Source organism: Myotis nattereri (assembly GCF_964212035.1).
Source record: "Myotis nattereri genome assembly, chromosome: 2".
Classification (NCBI taxonomy): Eukaryota; Metazoa; Chordata; class Mammalia; order Chiroptera; family Vespertilionidae; genus Myotis; species Myotis nattereri.
This window is the reverse complement of record NC_138076.1, coordinates 162854121-162863790: the sequence shown is the minus strand read 5'-3', so window position 1 is coordinate 162863790 and position 9670 is coordinate 162854121. Positions and strand designations below refer to the sequence as shown.

At 56.8% G+C, this 9670-nt stretch overlaps 2 protein-coding genes across 2 annotated transcripts; both read left to right on the top strand.

Moving 5' to 3' along the window:
- Positions 1–1277: 1277 nt before the first annotated feature.
- Positions 1278–2724, top strand: HOXC6 (homeobox C6; the record flags this gene model as incomplete). Its single annotated transcript, XM_081084614.1, has 2 exons — positions 1278–1677; positions 2417–2724. The coding sequence occupies 2 exons, from the start codon at positions 1278–1280 to the stop codon at positions 2722–2724; spliced, it is 708 nt and encodes a 235-aa protein (XP_080940740.1).
- A 3204-nt stretch (positions 2725–5928) lies between these two features.
- On the top strand, positions 5929–7286 carry HOXC5 (homeobox C5; the record flags this gene model as incomplete). Its single annotated transcript, XM_081083163.1, has 2 exons — positions 5929–6382; positions 7072–7286. The coding sequence occupies 2 exons, from the start codon at positions 5929–5931 to the stop codon at positions 7284–7286; spliced, it is 669 nt and encodes a 222-aa protein (XP_080939289.1).
- Positions 7287–9670: the final 2384 nt, after the last annotated feature.

Sequence of the window (9670 nt, the reverse complement as noted above, 5' to 3'; positions counted from 1 at the left end):
TCAAGGTGGAAAGAAAGGGGGGGGGGGGGTAGGGGCTGCTGAGAGGCTGGGCCCCACCAGGTATGGCTGACCCTCATGTGAGAGCTCCCCAGGAGCACTTTGCTGGCATCTCCAAGCCCCAGAGCTCAGGTCCAAGGGTGCCTCCCTTGGCAGGGTAGAGAGCCCAGAGGGGGCAGGGGGCTTCTGACGTGTGCAAGGGCTTGAGCTTGCAAGATGCTGAATGTCCATCAGAGCTCGGCCAGCCTTCTCTTTCTGGCTGGATCTTATGTGAATTACCCCACCGGCCCTCAATGGCTCCAAATCATAAATTCTCACCAACATAAACAGGAGTTGATGTGTCTAGAAAGACTCTGAGTTCTTTCTCCTCCTTTTCGCTCTCTCTCTTTCTCTTTCACCTTTTGCTTCTTTCCCTCCCTTTCCTATAGTATTTTTATACATTCTCCCTTTTAGGCAAAAATGCTGCCAGAGTTTCCCCCAAAAGGGGGTGCTGAGGAAGAGGCAGAGGGAGCTGGGGAAGAGGAAAGCAGTTGCCTGGCCCCTCTGCCCACCTCAGATCTGCCACTACCCTGAAGTCTCTCCCTTACCCCTTGAGACCTACTTGCTCCCCTCATGCCCCCTACATCCAAGACTCTCAGCCACACCCTCCTTCCTCTGAGCATCATGTTTATGAATTTCTTCTTACTCTTGATTTAAAAAATTATTGGGGAAAAAAAATGCTGGTTTGGTGATGAGGAATCACTTCGTGGAATATCAAACCAGGATTTCCTGTAGGATTTCTGGGGACCCCCCCTGAGCTGAGAGGGAGCCCCTCCCATGGAGAAATCAAGATGTAATTTTAGAAGAGAGCAGATATAAACGATGAAATCGGATTGAAAATACAGAGATTCCCCAGCCTGGCTCTGGCCACTGCACAGCAAAGTTAGCTGGGGCTGAGCGAGTGCAGCTCTCCTTCCCTGGGCCCCAAGGCCCTGCTCACGGACATTCACCCTTCCTTCACCTCCAAATCAGCTCCCTTACGTGTATATATATTTTAAAAATCCAAGTCTTACTTTCAAAGCACACACTTAGTCTCAACTAGGGAATCAACAGAAGCAGAAGCGATTTTTTTCCCCCTTCTTGACATCTGGCTTGCGATTGGCTGGAAGGGGGTCAGCTGACTTTGTCATTTTGTCTGTCCTGGATTGGAGCCGTCCCTATAACCATCTAGTTCCGAGTACAAACTGGAGACAGAAATAAATATTAAAGAAATCATAGCCCGACCAGGTAAAGGCAAAGGGATGAATTCCTACTTCACTAACCCTTCCTTATCCTGCCACCTCGCCGGCGGCCAGGACGTCCTCCCCAACGTCGCCCTCAATTCCACCGCCTATGATCCAGTGAGGCATTTCTCGACCTATGGAGCGGCTGTTGCCCAGAACCGGATCTACTCGACTCCCTTTTATTCGCCACAGGAGAATGTCGTGTTCAGTTCCAGCCGGGGGCCGTATGACTATGGATCTAATTCCTTTTACCAGGAGAAAGACATGCTCTCAAACTGCAGACAAAACACCTTAGGACATAACACACAGACCTCAATCGCTCAGGATTTTAGTTCTGAGCAGGGCAGGACTGCGCCCCAGGACCAGAAAGCCAGTATCCAGATTTACCCCTGGATGCAGCGAATGAATTCGCACAGTGGTGAGTTTTACAGCTCCGAGATATAAATTAAATAAACTGAACTGGCTTTATGACCGGCTTCCCTAGAAGAACGGGCGGAGAGAGTTTTTTATGGCCCCATAAAAACAATCACGCTCGTCTCCTCGCCGACGCCGAGACAGGGCCCCCTCTTCTGCCCCCTCTGCTCGCCTCCCGCTTGCTCGCAGGGGCCTGGCCCCCTCGGCCCCTGACTGATTAGAGGGCTCCAAGGCGAGCTGCGGGGGGGGGGGGGGGGCGGCAGAAACAGGGCAGGGAGTGAGGGAAGGAGGCAGGGGTGGGGGAACCCCCAAAGTCGAGTCAGTCTGAGGAACAGGGAGGGGGAAAGGAGGGGACAGAAAGTCGGGGGAGAAGTTTGCAAGGATCTAGGGTGCTTGGGGAGGTGGGGGAGCTCAGTCGTTGAGAAATAGGGCCCTCATCCCCAGGGTTGAGGATTTTTCAAAAACCAGCATTTAGATTTAGATTTACAGCTTTCTGGCTGGTTCTTGCCCCCCGCCCTGCCACCATTCTGTGGGACACACACCCACCACCCTACAGGGTGGGGGGACTGAAGTTGGGATCCTGGCTGTACCCCGAGTGGGGGTGGGGCAGGGCGAGTGGGAGCAGGCTGCAGGGGCCCTGAGCTGCTGGCCCAGTTGGGAGGGCCAGGACTGGACTGGGCTAAATTGTCTGCGGAGGGCGCCTCGCTGATTGTGTTTAGTGTGTTTTGTGCCTGGATCTCCAGGGGTTGGCTACGGAGCGGACCGGAGGCGCGGCCGCCAGATCTACTCGCGGTACCAGACCCTGGAACTGGAGAAGGAATTTCACTTCAACCGCTACCTAACGCGGCGCCGGCGCATCGAGATCGCCAACGCGCTCTGCCTGACCGAGCGGCAGATCAAAATCTGGTTCCAGAACCGCCGGATGAAGTGGAAAAAGGAATCTAATCTCACGTCCACGCTCTCGGGGGGCGGCGGAGGGGCCGCGGCCGACAGCCTGGGCGGAAAAGAGGAGAAGCGGGAAGAGACAGAGGAGGAGAAGCAGAAAGAGTGACCGGGACTGTCCCTCCCCCTCCTCCTCCTTCGCCCCCAGCGCCCCCTGACCACACGCTCTGTATTTATCGCTGGCACAACTGGTGTGTCTCGGCACCCTAAGGAGCATTAGGGAGTCAGATATGGACCTGAAAGTAAACTCTGGACCCCCGCCCTCACCGCACAAACTCTCTCACTGCGCGCCGCCGCCTCTTCCTCCTCCTCCTCCTTCTCCTCCTCCTCGCTCCCTCGCTAGCTCGCTCCCGGCTTGTCTGCAGGCCCCTTCCCCCGCCCAGGCCTTGGGGGCTCTGTCCCTGAGCCTCGCTTCAGACGCCCCTGTTCTCCCTCGAAGGAGGACTTGGCCTCCCACCCCCTGGGCGCCCCCTCCCGCCCCTGCGCAGAGAGCCGGCTCCCGGGCCCGGGGCCTCCACTCCGGGGCCTTAGGGCCCGGCCTGGCGGCGGGGAGGGCGGGAGGCCCAAGGAGGGCGCGTCCTGGCCCCACAGACACCCCCAGGGCCTCCCCGCAGCCCCTGCCCGGCCCCTCTGCCCCAGCAAATGCCCAGCCCAGGCGAATTGTATTTAAAGAATCCTGGGGGTCATTATGGCATATTACAAACTGTGACCGTTTCTGTGTGAATATTTTTAGCTGTATTTGTGGTCTCTGTATTTATATTTATGTTTAGCACCGTCCGTGTTCCTATCCCATCTTAAAAAGGAAAAAAAAAAGAGAGGGAAAATTACAAAAAGAGAAAAAAAGTGAATGACGTTTGTTTAGCCAGTAGGAGGAAAAAAAATAATAAATTTAAAAAAATCCCCTCGTGTTACCCTCCTGTATAAATCCGACCTCTGGATCCGTCCCCGAATATTTAATAAAACTGATATTATTTTTAAAAGTTTACATCGGGGTTTCTGTGACTTCGCTCGCCCGCCTTGCCTTGGGGTGAAAGTTGGGGCCGCTCCCGGAGCCCCGCGCCCGCTGCAGCCTGCGAGCCCCCAGCCTCTGCACTCGCCTCGCCGGGCGGGCGCCAGCCTGGCCGCCCCTCCGCCGGGCTGGGAGGCCTCTCCTGGGCTCCCTACGCGAAGCCACACACTCACCCCGCAAAAAAAGCTGCTTGGGATTTTGATGGGGGTCAGGGAGACGCCGGGGCGGGTCGGCTTGGTCTCCAGCCCCACACAGGCCTTCTTCCTGCCTGTGATAGTCTGGGGTCGGTCTTCTGAACCACAAGCCTCCCCCCCCCCCCCCAAACCCAGAAAAGCAGCACGATCCAGGGCACCAGGGCTCCCCCGCCCACTCTCGGGGTGAGGAGGGGGCGCTCTGCGAGCAGCCCCCTGCCCGCGCCCGGCCGATGGTTGCGAAACCTGGCGGAGGCGGAGAGAGGAGGGGAAACGAAGACAGCGGGGTTTGAGCCCTTCGCCGGGACTGAGCGATTCAAGGACATCTCGAGCAAGAACGCCTGGAAACTGAGCTCCCGCCTGCTCTGGGACTCCTGACGTGGCTGGGACGAAATTCCCTCTTCCTCACAGCCCAGCCCAGTCTGGTTCCTCACTCTTTCTTCCCCCCTCAAACTCCGCGGGCGAGGAGCGCAGCTAGGCCTTAGCCCTTCCCCAGCGCAGGCCTTCGCTCCCGAAGCCCAGCCGGAGAAACCCGAGTGGACCTAGAGGGCGAGGTAGTGAGGGGGTCTCCCAGAGAGAAAAAAATCCGTCCGAGTTTTCCAGACTTTCCAGATCCCCGCCAGCGCCCCCTCCAGCGCCTCCGCCTGCAAGTGGGGGGGCGGGGGACGGGACGGGAGGGACGCTTCTCCTGGCAGGGGCGGGGATTTCCTGGGGAGAGGCCGGCAGGAAAGAATAAGACTTGGAGCTTGGGGAGGGGGCTCGGAAAGGGGCCGAATGGCTGCATAGCCCCTGACCGTGGGCTGTGAAGGTTGCCCAGGCGCCTGCTCTGCCCACCCCCTTCTCCTACTCCCAGTCAGGTTCTTCCCGCACTTCCATGTAGCTCAGAAATCCCTCTCCTGTGGACCTTGTGGATTTCAATCCCTGGAGAGCCTGGTCCAGAGACCTTTCCTCCATAGGGCACAAAACAGGTCTTGTCCTCTGCCCTGCCCATATATTTGTGGAGGCTTGAATCTTGCTTTTCCATGCCCACAATTAACATCTATTTTCTATCCGAAATATCTGACATAGGTATCACATGAGGGTCATACACAGGGATGTAGAGCCGCCTTCCAGGCCATTGTGTCTGGTTCTACACATACACACACACACACACACACACACACACACATGGAAAATGACCTTGTTGCTACTCTGGGGTCTCTGACATGATGAGGTCTACTCGGCTACCATGGCTCCTCACCTCCAGGCTCACCCCAGAGTCCCCAGTACTCTCAGCCTCATGACCCCACCCCACCCCCATCTAGTTCTGCCCACCCAGGATCACTTCTCCTGGGCATCCTGTCTACCTCTCCAGAGGCTTGGTTCACTTTTCCATGCTGACAGGCAACTTCTCAGCAATGGCAGTGCTTTGGGACATCCAGGGAGAGGGACCTCCAACCTGAGATAAGCCCGCTCTAAGTCCCACCTGGGCAGGCCCCCTCCCCCACTTAAGTCCCCTTCCCTCAGCCATTATTGAAGATTGGAAGGCTCTGGAGGTGAAGAGGACAGGTCTATCAGTTACCAAAAAAACCCTCAGTGCATCCTAAACGAGGCCTCCTCTTCCCTTAAAATTAAATACAATTTCAAAGGCCATTTCAGGGGTTTGTTGCAGCAACAACCAGCTTCTCCTCTACAGGGTAGAAAATCCATCGGTCTGAAAGGGGAGCCGGCACACCAGGCTGCAATTTCTCCAAGTAGGCACCAGGTGTCGCTGTGGGCTCGTTGTCCCGGCTACCCCCAATTCCAAAGAACCATTTTTTTTTTCCTCCCCCTTCTCTCTGTTTCTCTCATTCCCTCTCCCCTTTGGTTAGGCTTTGCCAACATATCAAGATGCGTTTCGCCGGCTTCCATCACTAACCTCCCGGAGGTCATCAAACCAAATTTATGAGTGGTCGCTGGAGTCACGTGACTCTATTTAAGGCTCCCTTATTTGGGAAGAGCGCATAGGATAAAGAAAGAGATATCTCCACCTATAAATTGTGCACTTTGGAGAACAAAAACCCCTCAACTTCAAAGAGTCACAAATCACCCTTAATCAAAAAGGGTGCAGAAATTTTTTTGGGCCCTCCCCGCCATGAGCTCCTACGTAGCCAATTCATTCTATAAGCAGAGCCCCAATATCCCTGCCTATAACATGCAAACTTGTGGGAACTATGGATCGGCCTCAGAGGTGCAGGCATCCAGGTACTGCTACGGCGGATTGGACTTAAGCATCACTTTCCCACCGCCTGCGCCTTCCAACTCTCTCCACGGGGTAGACATGGCTGCCAACCCCCGGGCTCACCCCGACCGCCCCGCCTGCAGCGCCGCGGCCGCTCCAGGACACGCTCTGGGCAGAGACGAAGCGGCTCCTCTGAACCCCGGGATGTACAGTCAGAAGGCGGCTCGCCCAGCGCCGGAGGAGCGAGCTAAGAGCAGTGGGGAGATCAAAGAGGAGCAGGCGCAGACAGGGCAGCCCGCCGGACTGAGCCAGCCACCGGCCCCGCCACAGATTTACCCGTGGATGACCAAACTGCACATGAGCCACGGTAAACTTTAGGACTTCATTTTGCGCGCTCGGGTCCGCCTGGGTTTTATAGGCCATGCGGGGCAAATAAAGAAAAAAAACCTGCGGCCATAAATTTTACGATCCAGGCATCAATTGCTCGTAAAACTGTCCACTAAAAGGCTTAGAGGCTGTGTGCGCCCAAATTTACGACGACATAATTGGATCATAGGAACAAAACGTGTATAAAAGGCAATATTCAATTTTTGGGGGAGAGGGAGGGAGTTAAAAAAATAGAGGGATCTAAAGGGTGAGGAGCGCGGGGCTCCAGCGCGGGGATCCCCCCGCGGCTCCCTCCTCCCCCGTGGAGCCGGCTCGGCCTGCGCTCGCCGCTCCGGAGGACTCCAGCGACTTGGGAGGGGCGGGAGGGGGGTCCCCGGTGCTCGGATCTTGAGGGTGCTTATTGTTCGGTCCGAGCCTGGGTCTCCCTCTCCCCCCACCCCTCAGCCCCTCTGGCTGCGGAGTGAAGGCTGCGGCGGAAAGTTTCCTGCCTGGGCGGCGGCGCCTCTCCCGGGGCTGGGCCGGGCCGGGCCCGCCTGCGGCCCGCCGGGCCTGCCTCGCCCTGCTGGCCTCCATCCCTCCGCCGCGGGTCGGGGCCTGGGACTCGGGTGGGGACGCTGAGGCGCTGCACGCTATTCACCCCTTCCTGGCTTGGGGGGGCTTATATTCCAGAGACAGACGGCAAGCGGTCCCGCACCAGTTACACGCGCTACCAGACTTTGGAACTGGAAAAAGAATTCCACTTTAACCGCTACCTCACTCGCCGCAGGCGCATAGAGATCGCCAACAACTTGTGTCTCAACGAGAGACAGATCAAGATCTGGTTCCAGAACCGCAGGATGAAGTGGAAGAAAGATTCCAAAATGAAAAGCAAAGAGGCTCTTTAGGAGGCGGCGAAGAGGCCCGCCCGGAGCGCCCTGGCTGCTCCCACTCCCCTCGCCTTTCCTTTCCGGTTCTCCTCTCTGTGTTTTAGGGCAAGGGCGGTGGCCGGGGACCGCTCCGGGCCTCAGAGACAAAAGCGCTTTCCCCGGCACCCGCATCTCCACCGACCCCAGGTTCCCGCGGGGCTGACCACGCTGTGCTGACTCCCCTTAGCTCTGCTGGGCTCCGGGCCGCCCCGGGGCCAGCTCCGCAGGCTTCCCAGGGCTGTGGCTTCCTGGCGCTGCCCAGGCTGGCGCCGACCCCACCGGACCGGCCTGGGCCGCCTCTCAGCCTTCCAGCCCCAGCTGGACCCACCCCCGTTAAGGTGGGCCGTGTGGTTGCTGCAGGCCGGGCGCCCCGACCCTCCAACCTCGCGCTCTCCTTTGTTCCCGGTTTAGGCTGGCCAGGCCGCTTCGATCTGGCGAGAGAGTGGTGGTGCCTGGGGGAGTCTGGCGCCAGATTCGGGGTGCTTCGTTGTAGTGACTACACTCAAGTTTTTCATTTTTTAATGATTTGCATAATAAAAGGGGGAGCCGATTGAAGTCTGCCTCCGGCCCCTTGGGTTGTCCTATGCTCTCTAAACCTTCCTCCGACCCCCAAACCCGCGAACCTCTCCAGCCTGCGCCCTCTGCATGCCTTCAGGCCCCCAGCCTCAGACCACTAGCAGCTCAACTATTGAGGCTCCCTGCCACAGGACCCCAGCAGCGGTCCTAGGGGCTCCTGGCTGCTAGTATCCTTGCCGCCACTTTCTGTGCCCGCCTGCCCCATCGCTGTTGTACAACTATTTATTGACGCCAGGTCTTTCCTGAAACTATATTTTGTCATAGCAAATAAAGACAAAGAGAGAACAGGACTAAAAATGCAGTGGCTCCTCTCTGATTGGGGCACGTATTGGGCAAAAAAGTCTAAATGGGCTGTGAGGTGGAGGGGGAGGCCCACAGCCTTTAAACCTCCTCTTTAAAGGAATTTTTAGGAGCTGCTTCGGGTATTGAGACAAGGCAGGTGAAAGTGGGCTCCTGTCCTGACCCTTGGCCCCAAGAAGGGCCTCTGGGGGAAGGGGAGGACCCAGGTGCCTATCCTGTGCTGTGGCCATCCAAGGCATTCGGGCCTCTGCACCCCATCCCCTTTTTGGCTGGGTGGATCTGGGGTCTCTAGACTGACAGCGGCCCTCACTGCAGGCAAGAACGAATCTGCAGGGACTCGTGGCTCTGCAGTAGGGTTAAGGGGTCCCCGAGGGGCCTAGGTGGACATAAAGGGCTGAGCCCTCAGCCTAGGGTCCTATTTGGTCTCAGAAGGATCCTCAGAAAGAGTTGGTGCTGCTGAGTAAAGGGGTTCTGGAAAGTTGGAGGTGTGTCTCAGCTTCCTCAGATACTGGCGGAGGGTGAGTAGGGAGGGCAATCTGCAGGGTATACCTGCCTGGCAGGAATCTTCAGACCATTTCCCCACCTTCTAGGGCCTAGGGCTATGCGGGACAATGAGCTGGAAAGGGGCTGCATAGACCAGAGCCTGAGTTTCATCTGTTTGCCATCATTTATCTCTGGTCGCTGGGATTTTGTGTAGGGGGAGGGTGGGCAGAAGGGAAGGAGAAACGGCAGATAATTCAGGTGGTGCCTGAGACTGGCTTAGGCCCATGCTCTGCTCTGATTCAGGCTCTTGGGATGGGAAGGGGGAGGAAATACTTTATAGGAGAAACAAATGTGGGAAGGGTCCATAAAACTTTACTGCATTTCCTCTCCCGCCTCCCACAATGGGGTGATTTCCTGGAGCCAAGCCTAGGCCCCCCATACTGGGGGGGGGGGGGAGAGGGGAGGGGGGGGAGGTTCAGGAGCTGGGCTAGAAGGTTTTTCCAGCAGCCAAGAGGGAAAGGGAGCAGGGAGGCTCTGGGGAGGGGTAAGGGGAATATTTATGATTATTAATGCTGATGCTCCTTGGATTTATTATAAGGACTGACTTCTCTGCATCCTATTGCCTAAGCCACCTGTCATTTTTTAAAAGACCCAAGAGCCTTTCCTCACTCCACGCCAGCCAGTAGGAGGTCTCACCAAATGTTTATTGAACTGCACCCACTGCAGCACCCTTCTTCACACTGCACCCACTCAGACCGGACTAGGCCTCCCGAAGTGGCTCTCCTCCACCAGCACACAGCAGACAGCCCAGCGCCAGCTCGCCTACTCTCTCTCTCTCTCTCTCTCTCTCTCTCCCTCTCTTTCTCAAATAAAATGTGTAATTTTTCGTCAGGGAGTTATTTTAATTTTTTCTCCATGCTGAGTAAAACTATTGGGTGAGCGGTGAAGCATGGAGAAGCACTGGCGTCACCAGTGGGTAACCGTTAACTAAGAAAGAGGCCCTG